The sequence below is a fragment of the Microcaecilia unicolor genome, chromosome 14 (genome assembly GCF_901765095.1).
Source record: "Microcaecilia unicolor chromosome 14, aMicUni1.1, whole genome shotgun sequence".
Classification (NCBI taxonomy): domain Eukaryota; kingdom Metazoa; phylum Chordata; class Amphibia; order Gymnophiona; family Siphonopidae; genus Microcaecilia; species Microcaecilia unicolor.
In genome coordinates this window covers 37,393,565-37,411,116 of record NC_044044.1, presented here as the reverse complement: position 1 = coordinate 37,411,116, position 17,552 = coordinate 37,393,565, and the positions used below count along the sequence as shown (strand labels likewise).

Sequence of the window (17,552 nt, the reverse complement as noted above, 5' to 3'; positions counted from 1 at the left end):
CACACGCATTACCTACCCTTCCGTTTGTCGTTCGCCCGCTGCGCTCTTACGTTTCGTCGCCTGACCCCACCCCAATCGCGCGGCGGCCAATCGAAGTGCAGGATACCTCGTATGGGCGGGGTTATGGGGGGAATAACCGTCACGGCGATATATATAACGCTGTGTCAGTCGGGCGCGCGCCGCCGCGTTAGTAAAAGAATAATAAGAGCGACGAGGGAACGTGAACCGGGGAAGAAAGGCGAACCTAGAGGCCCCGTAACCGGAGATGATGAACGGGCCCCGCAGTCTCTGTACCCTGCAGCAGCTGAAGGCCGAGCCCGAGAGCAGCGCGGTGAGTTAGGCGGAGGGGCCCAGGAGCCCCCCCTCCCCCCACACCGGCCTCTTCCGGGTGGGCCTTTGCCCTCCCCCTCCCCCTCCCCTAATCCATCGCTCATTGGTGATGTTGTTGTTTTTATGTTTTGGCTTCGGGATCGGAGGACAGTCATTCACTTGGTCACGTGAGTTGTGCACAGATCCGGATCCCAGTGCACACAAGAGTTCCCAAGAGCGACGGGGAGGGGGGGAACCAGATCTCTGGCCCGATCTCTTAGGCTGCAGAGATTCCAGCGAGTGCTTTTCCTAAATGACCCCCCAGCAACGAGGCAGATTGTAAGCTCTTTGAGCAGGGACTGTCCTTCTATGTTGAAATTGTACAGCGCTGCGTAACCCTAGTAGCGCTTTAGAAATGTAGTAAATGCGGCCCCCACCACACCTGATTCACGGCAGAGCCAACGCCATATTGGTAAATTCCATTGTCAGCAGTTGACTCAGGTGATCCCAGGGCTGAAGCAGCCCCAATATTGAATAAATTCCTTTGCTTAAAAACCAATGCTGCATTTGGCCCCTAACTCTTACCGTTCAGTAAATCTAGACTGCCCCTATCAACTTACTGTTCACTTGTCTATTAGATTGTAAGCTCTTTGAGCAGGGACTGTCTCTCTTTGTTAAATTGTACAGCGCTGCGTAACCCTAGTAGCGCTTTAGAAATGTTAAGTAGTAGTAGTATGTGTCCAGGGAGGGCTTAGCACCCCCAATAATTTAAAAAAGGTGGCTCCTATGTCAGAGCCTATCCGCTTATTATTTCTATAGCGCTACGAGGCCATACACAGAAGACGGTCCCTGCTCAAAGAAGAGCTTACAATCTAGGTGAGACAGTGCTTTCCTCCTGCAGAGGGCTGCCCTTGCAGCGTCCCTGCGGCAACTGGGGGCTTTCTGCACCTTAGTGTCGCCACAGAGGTGGGAAAATGTGGCACACAAACGCTACAAATAAATAAATTGCTGTTTAAGGGATTTTGACTTTGTCAAAGAAACAATGGATTCCAACAGGAGAAGTGGTGGTGCCTCTGCCCGGGGCAGACCAGAGGAGGTTGGAGCATTCTAATTTCTCTTGCTCATCCTTTTAATAAGAGGGCGGATTCCGTTTTATGTCTTAATCACAGGATTCCCATAACTTTTCTTCTCATGCCTGCAAATCCAGATGTGCAGATGCCAGTTGACATTTTCCAGTCTAGGGCTGTGTTTATCAGTCTATTTTTGATGACAGACACCCCCCCCCCACCACCACCTAGAAGTCCCAAATGTTGATGCATCTATGCAGAGCCTCCTCAGACTGCTCCCATTTGGGGTCCTGAGCCACAGTTTAGGAAGTTCTGTTTCAGGGAGACCAGCACGTGAGTGACAGCAAGGACATGTGAATCTTTGCAGAATGCTTTTCACCCTGGCACGTCCCTCTTTCATACCCCTGTCACACCCTCTAACACGTTCCTGCCTGTAATCTGATCGAGGACACTTAACCACAGGCTGCCATCATCTTGCAAATCTAAACACACGCTGCTGTGAAAAGTGAAGTTTTAAACCACTTGCTATCCTGGGAGCGTGTGAATTTATCATCCATGCCTCATGGACATTACCCTGACAAAAATGTGATGCTCTCTTTTCTCCTGTGTACAAACATTTCTCTACAGTTTGGGATTAGCTTTTTGGAAGGGGAAACCCATCAATAAAAACAATACTTTCCATCTGGTATGGAGGGAAAAAAGGTCTGTGGTCATCCATAGGTGTTAGAAATGGCTTCTGGAGGTCTCATAATCGGAATCGACATATGTGCTCATGCAGAGGGGCATACATAGGGCTGTGGGTTTGCTCAGCTGTTAGTGCTCTGACCTCGTGCCATTCTTTGAAGATAGGCTTATGGGACGCACAGGGAGTTGCAGTAGCTGTGGACTATTATTCAGACAGCATGAAGGATGTTCCAAGTCCAGAAGGGCACGAGGAACGGCTGCCTTCCCTCTCAGCCCTGGGGATGGAATGACCTCAGGTTTCAGGCATTCGGGCATTGTGACTGTAAGCCTCAGAAGACTGCTGGCGGTTTTCTTTCTCTGTGGTCTTTCCAGGAACAGTAAGCTAATCTGGAGATCACTTTTGAGAGGGCATTAATAAGATAAAGTTGTGATCTTAAACTAACTCCAGCTGAGGCAGAAGGGGGAGGGCACACTTTACATGAATGAACTGAATGGTAAATGCTGTTTAGCACTTTGTAGACATGGTTCAGAACTGCTTCCAGAAGAGGGGTAAGGACAGGCTAGTGGCTCAGTTGCTGTTTGGGTCAGTGGCCTCCCTCATTTTTGCTCCTGTACAGAACAGTTTGTTGAGTAATGGAGGAGAGTCTATTTGTTGATTAGGTAGGAAACTCCCAGAATTAGAAGGAACAAATATGCTGGGACAGGGAATCAGGACATGCCTGGGAACAGATGTGAGAGGTTGATTGATGCTGGTGATAACAGCAAGTCCCAGGGGAGCCAGCAGACTACAGCTCTCCAAAAAACAAACAGGTTAGTGTTCAGCTAGGTCCGTAGGTATCTGACTGGCCTTTTGTTGCAGGGCTGAGAGGTGAGAGATGGATGCCAGAGCAACTGATGGGCGTTATTTCATGAGAAGAATAAGTGAATGGATAAGGTGAAGTAATGCCAGAAGCGGAACATATGAATAGCCATACTGGGTCAGACCAATGGTTCATCAAGCCCAGTATCCTGTTTCCAACAGTGGCCAATCCGGGACACAAGTACCTGGCAGAAACCCAGTTAGTAGCACCATTCCATGCTACCAATCCCGGGGCAATCAATGGCTTCTCCCGTGATCGTCTCAATAGAGGACTATGGACTTTTCCTCCAGGAACTTGTCCAAATCTTTTTTAAACCCAGAGAGCTAACCGCTGTTACTACATCCTCAGGCAGCGAGTTTCAGACCTTAACTATTCTTTGAGTAAAAAAATATTTCCTCCTATTTGTTTTAAAAGTATTTCCAGGTAACTTCACTGAGTGTCCCCTGGTCTTTGTACTTTTTGAAAGAGTGAAAAATCGATTCACTTTTACATGTTGTACACCACTCAGGATTTTATAGACCTCAATCATATACCCCCTCAGGTGTTTCTTTCCCCAGCTGAAGAGCCCAAACCTCCTTATACGGGAGGAGTTCCATCCCCTTTATCATTTTGGTCGCTCTTCTTTGAACCTTTTCTAATTCCACTATTTTTTTTTTAATATGGTGACCATCTTAATAAAATGCAATACTCATAGTGAGGTTGCACCATGGATCAATACAGAGGCATTGTAATATTCTTTGTTTTATTTACCATCCCTCTCCTAATAATTCCTAGCATCCTGGGCATGGACTGCAATAACTGGGCAGACTGGATCGACCACACCCTTTTCCTGCTGTTGTACCCTGCGTTATAGTAAAGTTCTCACCCTGGCAGCAGGCCGTGGCTTTCTGAACAGTTCTGCTCCTCTAGCAGGCGGAATTGGCAGCTTCTCAGCTGCTACTATCTGTCAGGTTCAGGAAGCAGTGTGAAAAAAAAAATAAAATCAATCTGGAATGTTACCATGATGACGAGAGTGAGCCTTAGTGCTCTTTAGCAAACTTGCTCCATGATCGCTGAAGCCGGCACACCCTTCTCTCTCTCTCTCAGTTTATTGTGTCCTGCACAGTCCGTGGCTCAGATTTTCACCACAGGGACTCGCTGGCTTATGTGTGACCGTTCTAAGTTTGTTCTTTCCTGGAGCTGGAAGATGGGGTTCAGGCCACACTGTGCTGACACAGCAGCGCTAAATCTTTGTATACCCAGGAGGAGAAAAGCTGTCCGCCAGCTTCACTGTCAAGCCTTCAGCCCCCACATTGATCTTAGTGCTCTGGGTTGGAAATTGAAGAGGACTCGGGTGGGGAGGTGTGATTAAATGCCCGGGCTGTGGCTTTGATAACAGGCACTGGGGAACGCTTCAGTGTGCTGCTCTGCTCTGGCAGTTGGGGAATGGGCAGGGTCTGAAACAGAACAGTAGAGAATGTAAACATCTCATCGAGGGCGGCTTTCATTTGTATCCCAGACCTTTAACAGTGAAGTTCATCAGCCCTGAGAGAGATTTGTATTTGATATTCTGTGCATGCAATGTCTAGTTTCTGGAATGGCTAAGTGGTTTCATGGTGGAAAATATTTGCCACACCCAAGAGGAAACAAAACATCTCATCCAACTAAGATTCAGAGCTTGGGGGTGGGGGGGCAGCATTGCACTGAGTTCTGCTACTCTTGTGTGATAGGCGGTAGACAGCCCCCACACTGTACCCAGAGCTGGGCAGATAATGGACACAACAGTAGTTGATTTTTCTGTTGGCCCAAGGGGGTACGGGTGGGATGGTATTTATAGGCATGTGGCAGGGAGCTGATGTATATTGGTTCTTAAGTTAACTGTTTTCATTGCTCTTTGTTTCTTGGCTTTGAAAAACAAACAAATGCAAAGTTTAAAACCACTACTACTACTTATTTCTATAGCGCTACTAGACGTACGCAGCGCTGTACACTTGAACATGAAGAGATAGTCCCTGCTCGACAGAGCTTACAATCTAATTAGGACAGACATTAACAGGACAAACAAGAGATAAGGGAATATTAAAGTGAGGATGATAAAATAAGGGTTAGGAGTTAAAAGCAGCATCAAAAAGGTGGGCTTTTAACTTAGATTTGAAGACCGTCAGAGATGGAGCTTGACGTACCGGCTCAGGAAGTCTATTCCAGGCATATGGTGCAGCAAGATAAAAGGAACAGAGTCTGGAGTTAGCAGTGGAGGAGAAGGGTGCAGATAAGAGATTTACCCAGTGAACGGAGTTCCCGGGGAGGAATGTAGGGGGAGATGAGAGTGGAGAGATACTGAGGAGCTGCAGAGTAAATGCACTTCTAGGTCAATAAGAGGAGTTTGAACTGTATGCGGAAACGGATAGGAAGCCAGTGAAGTGACTTGAGGAGAGGGCTAATATGAGCATAACGACACTGGCGGAATATTAGTCGTGCAGCAGAATTTTGAACAGATTGAAGAGGAGAGAGATGGCTAAGTGGGAGACCTGTGAGAAGCAAGTTGCAATAGTCTAAGCGAGAGGAGTGTGGATGAGGGTTCTGGTAGTGTGCTCAGAAAGGAAAGGGCGAATTTTGGTGATATTAAGAAAGAACAACAGGTTTTAGCAGTCTGCTGAATATGTGCAGAGAAGGAGAGGGAGGAGTCGAAGATGACCCCAAGGTTAGGAGTTGATGAGACAGAAGGATGAGAATGTTATCCACAGAAATAGAGAATGGAGGAGGAGGAGAGGTTGGTTCAGGGGGAAAGATAAGAAGCTCAGTCTTGGTCATGTTTAGTTTCAGATGGGCTGAGACATCCAGGCAGCAATGTCAGACAGGCAGGCTGATACTTTGGCCTGAATTCCTGCTGAGATTTCTGGTGTGGAGAGGTAGATCTGGGAGTCATCAGCGTAAAGATGATACTGAAAACCATGGGATGAGATCAGAGTACCAAGGGAAGAAGTATAGATGGAGAAGAGGTCCCAGGACAGATCCCTTAGGTACACCAACTGACAGTGGGACAGAAGTGGAGGAGGATCCACTAGAGTATACACTAAAGATACGCTGGGAGAGATAAGAAGAAAACCAGGAAAGAACAGAGCCCTGAAATCCAAGTGAGGACGGCGTATCGAGTAGAACCAAAAAACCTTGAGCAGGGTAGGGTTAGGCATTGTGAGGCTGCAGTACTCGGGCTGCTCCCAGGCACATACAAGGGTGATGCTCCCCCCCACCCCACCCCCACCCCGTGAGTGCATACGGAGAGTCTAATATAGACAACAGTTGTGTCTCAAGTGCACCATGAGCTGAATGTAAGAATTCACCTGCACCATGTGATGAGCAGGTCTGTGCTTCATACCTGCTTTCTTAAATCCCTTTCAGGATCTTGTGAAGACGCTTCGACTGACTCTGCAGAATGACTTGGCAACAGAGAGGCCTGACTGCTTGAAACAGAAGGTATGAGGACACTGTCCCTGAAATTCCCTGTGAGCCGGAACAGTGGAAAAGGTCCCCATGTCTAGAATTACATTCTGTGCCTGGTTTTTTGAGTGGGTGGATTGTTCCTACAGCTAGGTTGGTTCCCATGATGTGGGCTAGATATATATTTTTCTTAATTTGTTTTACTGCCATTACTTCAAAGAAGGTCAAAGCGGTTTACAATAAATTCAAAATACAGTTGGAAAGGAACGCTATATTTATAATTCACTAAAAAGAAAAATTTGAGAAAAAACCCCCCAAGGTAAAAAGTGGCCTAAATGCTAGATGTGGGGCCCAGTGCACTGTGTAGTGGGGGTGGGCTCTTCTGATCAGCACTTCTTACTGTGATGAGATGCTTAAAGAAGCCCCCACTCTTGTCCTGAAATGTCTGCTGTGCCCATCATAGATTAGATTGAAAGTTACGGACTTCACGTCAGCATTGTTTGCTGTGTGAGTAGCACTTGTCTTTTGCCTCAGTAGCTGAAAGTTTCAAGTGAAGCCACTCAAATTTGCTTCGCATACTTTCCAGTGACTTTTCCTCGGCTAGGATTAAAATTTGGGTCACTAAATTGCAATTTGATGGGTGATGGTGCGATGCTGCCTGTGTAGTCTCTCATCCCTTCAGCTTGGCTAAAAATACAATTATGGGGGGGAGGGGGGGAGAGAAACATTTTGGGGAATTTTCTCATTTTTCTATTCCTATCCCTGCAAACAGACATTTGTAAAAAGTTCTGGTTTATTTCAGACCTTCCCATCTCTATGCATGGGGGGGGGGGGGGGCGCGATGCACTATGGGAAGGGGTTAGAGGGGGTTGCTCTGATCTCGTCCTTGTCTCTTGCAGCCGGTTGGCCGGGCCTTTGCTGTCATCTCCTCCAGGCCACCCAGCAGGAGCCAGTCCTTAGATTCGGAGCTAGTGAAATCTGCAAATGGAGATGAGGAGATCATTAAGGTAAGTGGCTTTTATTCCTAATGTTTCTTTTTTGCAGATCTTTAGCTGCCTATCGTTCCTCCCCTTTTCCAGTGGTTAAACTAATCTTTTAGGCTGGCTGGTCTTGGGGGATACTGGAGACCCTTCTGTTCTTTGTCTTTGGGGGGGGGGGGGTGTAGTGCGTCTGCTCCATGGATTTTCTTTTTTTATTATATTTTATATTATAAACCACTTTAGATACTTTTAGTATATCAAATAAAGGTGAAATTCTGCCTGGTGTCTTGCTGCACCAGTACTAAAGCACTCCCCACCCTCACCTAGTTCTACAGGTCCGAGACGGGTCATAACGTTAGCGCTCCTTAGTGGTGAAGTTTGGTCTTGAACCAGTTCTAGCAGTGTCTGCAGAGTGTGAATGTTTGTTTCAGGTGTACCTCAAAGCAAAGGCTGAGAACAAGATGAAGCACGACTGGAACGTCACCCAGCTGCGCAATGAAGTACGTCACATCCAGGAGGTGAATACTCCCTGGGTAAAGACACAGTGTGTGTATGTGCCTGCCTGCTTTCCAGAGCGAGGGCTGCTGTTTATCCCTCTGGCAGGAAAAGCAAGTGCATTTATATGTATTCGGGTGTGGGGAGAGTGAGGACCCTGGTTAGTTTCTTCCTGTGATTTCAAAGCTCTCCAGGAATGGCGTCATTATATTGGACAACAGATGTTGCTCAGAACTGAAAGTGAATTTGTGCATCTTGGGAGCCAGAGATCGGATTTCTCTGGCCGCCGCCTGTCATTAAATATTTCCCATTCCTTAGGCTCGAACATCGTTGTGCAAGTTAAGAGAAGAGATCAGCCGAACGATCGAGAAAACGGCAGAGACTGCACTCGGGCAGGAAGCAAAGGTGAGAATTTTGTGCAAGAGTGTCAGATGTGTGAAGGCTTGATGTCCTTAGTGGAAACTGAATCACAGGTAGAGGTGACAGGCAGTGCCTTGTCCATAATGCTCAGCATGTAAAGTACTGATTGGAGGGATCCCTGGTACGACTCTTCAGCTTTGAAAGTAGCAGTGGAATGGGAACAGAGTACGTTTTTTCCAGTAAACTATCGATTTAGCGTTGAATGGAATCAATGGCCAGAGTTAGAGTTTCAAGAAATGGGTAAAGAGCATTTAGAAGCAATTAAAAAAAGGAACCACTGTGAATATTTTATGTTCAAAACAAATATTTATACTTCTGTTTATTTTCTGTATGTGATATTGTAACCCACCTAGAACTGGATAGTTGCAGGTAATACATATTTTAAAGTATGTATTTGCTGCATATGGAGTCCACACTTGGTGAAACACACTAACTCGGTAACGGTGTCAATCTCTTGACCTCTCGAAGAGTTTGCAGGGACAGTGCTCGCAGCCCTGGGTTCAGAGGGGGCAGGAAGTGACACCTACTGGGTACAATTGGGGTGCTCAGGTACCAGGTTCAGGAGCAGGTCTTGTCCAAGTGTAGTCCTCGGGGACCACAAACGGGCCAGGTTTTCAGGTTCTCCCTGCTAATGCTTGAGCTTTGTATGTCCACTACCTCCATTGCCCCAGGTACATAATATAATATGTAAACCGCTTTGATTGTAACCGCAGAAAGGCGGTAGATCAAATCCCATCCCCTTTTTCTTGTGTTCATCGGGGATATCCTGAAAACCCAGCCTGTTTGTGGCCCTTGAGGTCTGCACTTGGACAAGCTGTGGCTCCTGATCAGTGGATGAAAGGAGAAGAGATCCCTGGGGAGTTGTGAATGGAGGTTGAGGTGTAGGATCCCAGCCCTGGAAGCACAAAGAGAGTCCCTCTGTGGTTTGAATAAGCAGATGCTAAACTGCAAACAGTGAAAAGGTTATTGCAGACTTTTGTAACAATCAGGGGTGTCTGGTTTCTGATTTTGTGTGCTCAGGACCCTGTGGAAAGGCGGAACGGGCTCCAGCACCATGTGAGCAGCTGGAACAGAGAGGCCTCAACGGAGGCTGAGGAGGTGAGCCGGGGAGGCTGATTCTCAGGGAGAAGAGCCCTGGGGAGGGCTGAGGAAGTGAGCCAGCTGTGCGTCTGGCCCTTCTCTGGGTGATCAGTTGTGTCATGGTACCAGGTTGCTTGTGGCTGTTTGTACCTTTTCTTGTAATTTCTTTTTGGAAAAAGAATGATGTGAACACAATACCTTATGTAGCCTTGTAGTATCCAAATTCTTCCCTGTAAAAATCATCCTTGAAGGATGGATAGACTGGTCTTCTGCATAAGCAGCGGTTACTCTGATCACAGCTTTTTTCTGTCGTTCCCCCCCCCCCCACCCCGCCGGCTGCAGTGAAAGTGCAATGTAGAACTGACTAATATACTTACCGTCAGGTACAGGAGTTTCCAGGCAGAGAAACTGAAACCCTTCGTGAAACCACCAAGAAGCTGCTTGCCAAGCTGCAGGATGCGGAGAAGAGGCACCAGTCGGACAGAAGAGCGTTTGAGGTGAGGTGCTTTGGTCTTAGGCGGAGGAGATGTTGAAGAGGGTTGTAAGGATGGGCCAGGTTTAGGCTGCACACAAGGGGTTTGGAGGTTTAAGGGAATAAGTGAGGTAGGATGGGGATGGTAACATACCCTCTTTGCTGCTTATTAAGATGTATGTCCCTGACAGTATTTGCCTCTGTCTAGTTCTAACCGTGTGTTAATACTGAAATTTCATTATTTAACCGTTATACTCTTAACATAAAGCGAGATGTAAGTGCCGCTCTGTACAGGTACCCCCCTCCCCATCCCCCGTGCAGGGCCACCGAGAGAAATAGTCCGGCCCCTTCAAGGGGTGGGGGGGCCTGCGCCTGCTTCCTGCTCCCGCGGTCTGTCCTCTCCTCCTGTCCGTGCTGGGAGTCAGGACCTGGATGATTGCATTAACACAATGTCTGAAGACAGCCTTGCTCGTGTTTCTCTGTGGGTGGGGGAGGGGGGAGTTGTGGCAGAAAAGAGCCCCTTTTCAATTGGCCTTTGGGTGAGAGTCCAATATTATTTTGCAGGATACACTTGGCCATTACAGGAAAGAGGTGGAGGAAAGCAACAGAGCTCTGAAGAAGGCAGAGGATGATGTGGCAGTGAAGCAGATGAAGATGGAGGAGATGCAGCGGCTGATGGGTGGCATGGAAAAGGTAGGAAGGGGTGATAGGATACCTGGGAAGTGCAGAGTGCTGGAGCTTTCTAAAGTGGAAACCTTTAACAGTTGAATATTCTGTTGCGTACATGGACATCCTTCAGTAACACCAAATGCCTATTCTCTTTTCATTTCCATTACCCATGATGTTTTGTAAGCCACATTTGTAAGCCATTTTGGGAAAATGTGGGATACAAGTGCAATAAATAAAATAAATACATGGAATTTGTAGGTTACTGGGACAGGCTGGTGATAGTGTGTGGGGGTTGAGAGCATCCCCAAGAACATAAGAACAGCCATACTAGGTCAGACCAATGGTTCATCTAGCCCAGTATCCTCCTTGCAACAGTGGCCAATGTAGGTCACAAGTACCTGGCAGAAACCCAATTAGTAGCAACATTCCATGCTACCAATCTCGGGGCAAGCAGTGGCTTCCCCCATGTCCAGCTCATTACAGACTATGGACTTTTCCTCCAGGAACTCATTCAAACCTTCTTTAAACCCAGATACGCTAACTGGCAGCGAATTCCAGAGCTTAACTATTCTTAAGAGTAGCCATACTGGGTGAGACCAATGGTCCATCTAGCCCAGTATCCTGTTTCCAGCAGTGGCCAATCCAGGTTGCAAGTACCTGGCAGAAACACAAATCGTGGCAACACTCCATACTACAAATCCCAGGGCAAGCAGTTACTTCCCACGTCTGTCTCAATAGCAGATTATGGACTTTTCTTCCAGGAATTTGTCCAAATCTTTTTTTGAAACCCAAATATATGCTAACCGCTGTTGCCACGTCCTCCGGCAAACAGTTCCAGAGCTTAACTATTCGTTGACTGAAAAAATATTTCCTCCTACCTAACCGTCAATTAAAATGTTCTATTATGTATTGTGTTGACATACTTTGTATTGTTATTTTAATATTTGTTTTACTGCTGTAATTGCCTATTGCTCATGTTTGATTTATTTTTACAGTAAAGAGTGAATTCCTTCAAAAAGGCGGTAAATAAATCCTAATAAATTAAATAAATAAAAGTATTTCCATGTAACTTCCTTGAGTGTCCCCTAGTCTTTATACTTTTAGAACAAGTAAAAAATCGATCTACTCATTCTACACCACTCAGGATTTTGCAGCTCTCACTCGTATCCCCCCTCATCTGTCTCTTTTCCAAGCTGAAGAGCCCTAACCTCTTTAGCCTTTCCTCATATGAGAGGAGTTGCATCCCCTTTATCATTTTGGTCGCTCTTCTTTGAACCTTTTCTAATTCCGCTATATGAGCTACAGCGACTAGAACTGAACACAATACTTAAGGTGCGGTCGCACCATGGAGCGATAGAGGCATTATAGTATTTTTGGCTTTACCATCCTTTTCCTTGGAACTGTTTAAAGTGATTTACACAACCGGGGTGGATTGTGTCATCATATTGGAATGCTAAAGAACAGGAGCAACGGTTGTGAGAAAATCTACGGGACAATTTGATCCAAGGACTCGGTCTACATATATGCGTGAACACTGTTAAAAGATTTATTTAGCTTTCTGATGTGTCAACATGGTGAAAGAATTATGTAATCTTGCTGATTGGAGATATGTGATCTCCCTGTTTTTGCAGTCTCTGCCATTCAGTATCTTACAAGTTTGAATGTGTTGTGTTGGGGGAATATGAGTAGTGGTAATGGTATGTATGATGTATGAGTTGTTTATGGGTGTAACAGATTATTATTGTATAATTTACAATAAATAAGAAATTGAGCAATATTTGTAAGAGATTTTGTAGTTTTGCACATATCTTATGATAAAGGATATGGCCAGTCCAAGTGATAGTTAATTTCGACATCTGATGTATATAGTCCATTTTGTTGAGAATGGCCCGAAGGCCTGGCAGAGTGTATTGTTTCCATGCCATCGCCAGTACTAGATTGCTGGCTACAAAAATGTGAGTAACTAGTTTTTGTATGGCTGGTTTCACCCCCTGAGGTTTAAAATGTAAAAGACAATGGTCTATCTTCATAGGATAAGATTGCTGGGTAAGGGTAGTAGCAAACCTGGGTACCGCAGCCCAATAGCACTTCACTGTTGGGCAACCCCGCAATACATGGAGTATATCTCTCACTTGCCTCTTAGCCCATGACTCTTTATTTTTCTCAGGAGTCTCTCATGAGGAACTTTATCAAAAGCTTTCTGAAAATCTAGATACACTACATCAACCTGCTCACCTTTATCCACATGTTTATTCACGCCTTAAGCAAATTGATGAGGCAAGACTTCCCTCAGCTGAACCATGTTTGTCTATGTGTTCAGTAATTTTATTCTTTAAACCGTGTTTGTCTGTGTGTTCTGTAATTTTATTCTTTAAACCATGTTTGTCTGTGTGTTCTGTAATTTTATTTTTAGTTTCCACTATTATGCCTGGCACTGACATTAAGCTTACTAGTCTGCAATTTTCCAGAACCCTTTTTAAAAATCAGCGTCACATTGGTCACCCTCCAATATTTAGGTACTACAGACTATTTTAACAACAGGTTACTTATTACTAACAGCAGATCAGCAATTTTATGCTTGAGTTCTTTGGTACCCTTGGATGTATACCCATCCGGTCCAGATGATTTACTACTCTTTAATTTGTCAATTTGGCTCAGTACATCTTCAGGTATCTGGTCTGGGCTTCCAAGATGGTATTTTTGAATAATGTCCACATCTGGTTTTGTGTCCTGACCTTAGCAGCTGATCCTTTAAACTTCTTTTTAACCGTTTTCCTCATTTTATTTTAGTCTCCCTTTCAAAAATTAAATGCAGCTACAGTAAATTTCCTTTGTGGGATCCGTGTGTGGGCTGACCAGGGAAAGCATTTGGTAGTATTCTGCTGATGATGAGAGCTGGCATCATGGCCTTAATATCTTGTCACTTTTCTGTCCAGGAGCATCGCACTCTGCTCGATAAACTGACTGAAAATGAAAAGGAGTTGGAGGAGGTGAGAACGAGGAAGGAGAAGAGCCGCAAAGAGCAGGATCGGTAAGGCCATGTCCTGACAGTGTGTGAAGGGCTGGTTGGGCATAGCAGTGATTACAATGGAAAATGAGTCAGTTCAAGCAAAAAGCCTCTTTTTCTTTTTTCCTCTTGGCGGAGGACTGCAGTTCAGTTGAGTCAGTGATGAGTCTTAGCTTTTGAGAGAGATGAATTTGCTCTCTACGTTGGAGGAAGGTGGAAATTCTTTCTTTCAAATTGGTATGCTTTAGCATGACATGCTCTGATGGTCCCTTAACTCAGATCCTTGGATTTCCAAGATGTTTAGGGTAAGCTAACGCAGCCCTTCGGCTGCCATCCATAGGGGGAACTTTTTAAGCAGATGTAAGATCTGCCTGTATCGGAAAAGGGTGATGATGTGGAGGAACTGAAAGAAATCTCAGTGAACCTGGAAGATGTACTGAGCCAAATTTTGTTTTGTTGGCGTGATCTGCTTTATGGCCGCCAGTCGAGTAGAAAGGGGGATAATTGATCCCCCCCCCCCCCCACCCCACTGAGATCATTTCTTTGTTCTTAGATGTGCCGAGCTTGAGAAGGAAGTGGCCTCTCTGCGGGAGAAGATCCATCATCTGGATGACATGCTGAAGAGCCAGCAGCGGAAAGTCCGCAACATGATTGAGCAGGTAATGCCCCTTCCCTAATTTATGGACTGTGGGAGTCCAATACTTCTAGTTTACATTCTTAAACTTGTATTAAGATTTTCACTGGCCTTGGGACGGCACTTGCAGGTTTATACATTCTTTAATGCAAACGTATGTTCCTGCTGTTTCCAGCTGCAGAATGCAAGGATGTTGATTCAGGAGAAGGACCGAATTATCCACGAGTTACAGGAGAGGGTCTCTTCGTTGCAGGCAGAGGTATGGCCTAGTAACTGAGGGAAATGCCTGTGATTTCTGGATGTGTGCTAAAGCCAGGAGTAGGTCAGTTTGAATTCCTCTGGTCAGCTCTGGGCATTCTGCTGAAGTGGCGGGCAGAGAAGGCAGTTAAAGTCCACCAAGATGGCTGGGCATCATTAGAGATTAGAGACAGTGTTACTGGCAGCTCAGCTTTGTGAAATGTCTGTGGTTTAGTAGGTCTTAGTGTGGCGTACGCCCTGCAGAGGGCATCAAAGTGAAGCAGTGTTCATTCTGCACTGTATCTCATTGATTCCAGTTGAGGCCAGTCTGGGATCAGCGTTGGCTGCCCAGATGTGATGTTTGCACACTAAGGTATGCTATAAGGGGTCTCTTTCTCTTACAGAATCTGGAGATGCGTGATCGAATGGAGCAGCTCTTGGGCTATCGCTTAAGTCCCAGCAGCTCAGTCTCCAAGAGCTACACACAGTCCATGCCAGTGAATGGGTGAGGAGAGTCTCAGCTTTATTTGTCTGCTCCTTTCCTGCTCCACCTGCTCAAATTTCATGTGTTCTGTTTTCTTCCCCACAGGAAGCGTGGCTTCATGCCTCCTGGACCTCTCAAGCCCCTCCCGCTCATCAGAGTGGTGGAGACATGAAGCTTGGCTGACGCACCTGCAGGATTGAAGCTGGTAACGGACACATTACTGACTGGACGTTAATGCTAGGAGCTCGCTCCACTCTTCCTTACTCGCTTTCCTTGGTTTTTGCACGACTCAGCTCAGGAAGCTCTTTGGAGCACCACAGTGAGGTCCTGTGTTCCCTGCTATGGAAGAAATGAAAATTGGCGTGATCTATCCTCAGGGGTGGGAGTCTGTCTCCCAGAGGTGAGCCCAGTACAGGTCAAAGTAGCTAACCTTTGGACATGAAGGAACCTGTACTGTGTACCTATCATGGGAATGGGGGTACCTGTAAGCCAAGCTTCCCTTGGCCTGGTCCCTGGTGTCCTCTCCCCTGGCTCTTCCATCAGAAGCCTTAAAGTTGTCAAATCCCAAAGAAAGGATTCGGCACTCCACAAGCTCACATCTTCAGGGGTTTGATAATGGAATCTATGCAGCCCAGTCTGACTGGGTCCTCACCAGATGCCTTAAAAGTGATCTGTGCTGGGCAGGGGGCAGTGAAGATCCTCTCCAGGACTGGAACACCTTCGGACATATCCATGAAAATCAGGTACCATGTGCCAGGCGAGCCCTGCTGTCTGTGCTGTAGAGATCTCTCTTCTGCCCAGGGTGCTCACCTAGTTTCTCAGACCTTGCCCTCTCAGAATGCCTTTGAATTTTCCTTCTGCTAGCCCTTAACCCTTCTAAATGGCAAAGATCGAGAAGGCCATGAGCCCTGTTTGGCCCCATTAGTCACCCGGTTGAGGCCTTGCCATTTGGTCTGGAAAGGTGAGGGGGACTCTGCCCGGTTGTGTATGTGGCTTAACTTGACCTCATCCAAGGATAAATACATTTTACACAGGATCTGTGTAGTGCACATCAGGACTGCAGGCAGCTCAGCTTCCCCCTATTTAAGATAAATTATTGGTGCCTTTTATATAGATTTAGCACTAGACAAGCCATTTGTAGCGTTGCCTTATGTGATAATGTGGATGTGGTTAATTTAATAAAAGACCATGTATAATATTGTTTGGTGTCCCACTTATTGTGTCTGACAAACGTATACCACAGGATTCTGTGGTTCTGGAGCAGAGACCACAGGCTCATTCATTATGATTACCTGAACCCCACTTCAGAGGAATGTGACCGTAGCGAGAAGGTTGCTAGGCTGTATAGAGAGAGGTGTGACCAGCAGAAAAAAGGAGGTTTTAATGCCCCTGTATAAGACGTTGGTGAGGCCCCACCTGGAGTATTGTGTTCAGTTTTGGAGGCCGTACCTTGCGAAGGATGTTAAAAAAATGGAAGCGGTACAAAGAAAAGCTACAAGGATGGTATGGGAGTTGCATTCCAAGACGTATGAAGAGAGACTTGCTGACCTGAACATGTATACTCTGGAGGAAAGGAGGAACAGGGGTGATATGATACAGACGTTCAAATATTTGAAAGGTATTAATCCGCAAACGAATCTTTTCCGGAGAGGGGAAGGCGGTAGTACGAGAGGACATGAAATGAGATTGAAGGGGGGCAGACTCAGGAAAGATGTCAGGAAGTATTTCTTCACAGAGAGGGTGGTGAACGCTTGGAATGCCCTCCCGCGGGAGGTGGTGGAGATGAAAACGGTAACGGAATTCAAGCATGCGTGGGACAGGCATAAAGGAATCCTGTGCAGAAGGAATGGATCCACAGAAGCTTAGCTGAAATTGGGTGGCGGGGGGAAGAGGGGTTGGTGGTTGAGAGGCTAGGATGGGGGAGGGCAGACTTATACGGGGTCTGTGCCGGAGCCGGTGGTTGGGAGGCGGGAAATACTGCTGCACAGACTTATATGGTCTGTGCCCTGAAAAAGACAGGTACAAATCAAGGTAAGGTATACACATGAGTTTATCGTGGGCAGACTAGATGGACCGTGCAGGTCTTTTTCTGCCGTCATCTACTATGTTATGGCCACTCTCATTTCACAGGAACGAATAATGTATTTTAGAAGGTTGTAAAATGTCATGTTTTGGTAGGGTATTAAAACAACTACAGCATAAAGATGAGATCCATGTGGCTTTTAAAGGTAGTCTGTTCTAGTAGGTTTTTAGAGGAAGGCTGACCACCTGGAGATGGTGATATAGTGCTTAGGATTTGTGCACTTAAATACCAGCTTCAGGATATGTCCAAAGGACAGTGCTGGACCCAGCAACAGTGGGCTAGTTACTGGTAACTGTTTGCTTTACAAATACCAACATGACTTCTGAAAATGCCCTCCTTATACAGGTCATCGCTGTGAGGGTTTGAGAAGGTTTCTTTTATTGCTGCACATGCCCAAGGTCTATCAACCTAACTGTGGTGCCTTCTACATCCCCCCCCCCCCCCCCCCCCCCCCCCCCCATATAGCAGTTCCATAATAGTTGTGTTTTGTGGTATGCAGCAAGCTTTTGCTGGTCCTCACCTCAGTCTGTATAAAGGACCAGAGCCAGCATTGTCCCATTGGATCCATGTACTACAGAGGCTGGCTGGCCTGTCTGCTGTTTAGCTTCCAAAAGGGGTGGGAATAGCACGTAATAAGGCAACTCTTCTGCTCTA

At 46.3% G+C, this 17,552-nt stretch overlaps 1 protein-coding gene across 4 annotated transcripts; it reads left to right on the top strand.

Moving 5' to 3' along the window:
- Positions 1-176: 176 nt before the first annotated feature.
- TUFT1 (tuftelin 1) lies at positions 177-16,015 on the top strand. 4 transcript variants are annotated; one of them, XM_030187173.1, is made up of 13 exons: positions 177-331; positions 6,299-6,373; positions 7,237-7,344; positions 7,749-7,850; positions 8,131-8,217; positions 9,253-9,330; positions 9,702-9,809; positions 10,349-10,477; positions 13,390-13,484; positions 14,014-14,119; positions 14,270-14,353; positions 14,736-14,836; positions 14,921-16,015. In XM_030187173.1, exons 1-13 carry the CDS (start codon positions 266-268, stop codon positions 14,985-14,987), a joined length of 1,206 nt encoding a protein of 401 aa, XP_030043033.1. In that variant the 5' UTR covers positions 177-265; the 3' UTR covers positions 14,988-16,015. The 4 variants fall into 4 exon arrangements, with proteins under 4 accessions (XP_030043033.1, XP_030043032.1, XP_030043036.1 ...); XM_030187172.1 differs by having other exon boundaries at positions 9,696-9,809; XM_030187176.1 differs by having other exon boundaries at positions 178-331; positions 7,749-7,817; positions 9,696-9,809.
- Positions 16,016-17,552: the final 1,537 nt, after the last annotated feature.

Excerpts from the sequence above, each read along its gene's own strand:
- TUFT1 (XM_030187172.1), top strand. The coding sequence starts at position 266 with ATGATGAACGGGCCCCGCAGTCTCTGTACCCTGCAGCAGCTGAAGGCC. Across the intron at positions 7,345-7,748 it reads GAGATGAGGAGATCATTAAG|GTGTACCTCAAAGCAAAGGC; the intron begins GTAAGTGGCTTT and ends TGTTTGTTTCAG. Across the intron at positions 10,478-13,389 it reads TGATGGGTGGCATGGAAAAG|GAGCATCGCACTCTGCTCGA; the intron begins GTAGGAAGGGGT and ends TTTTCTGTCCAG.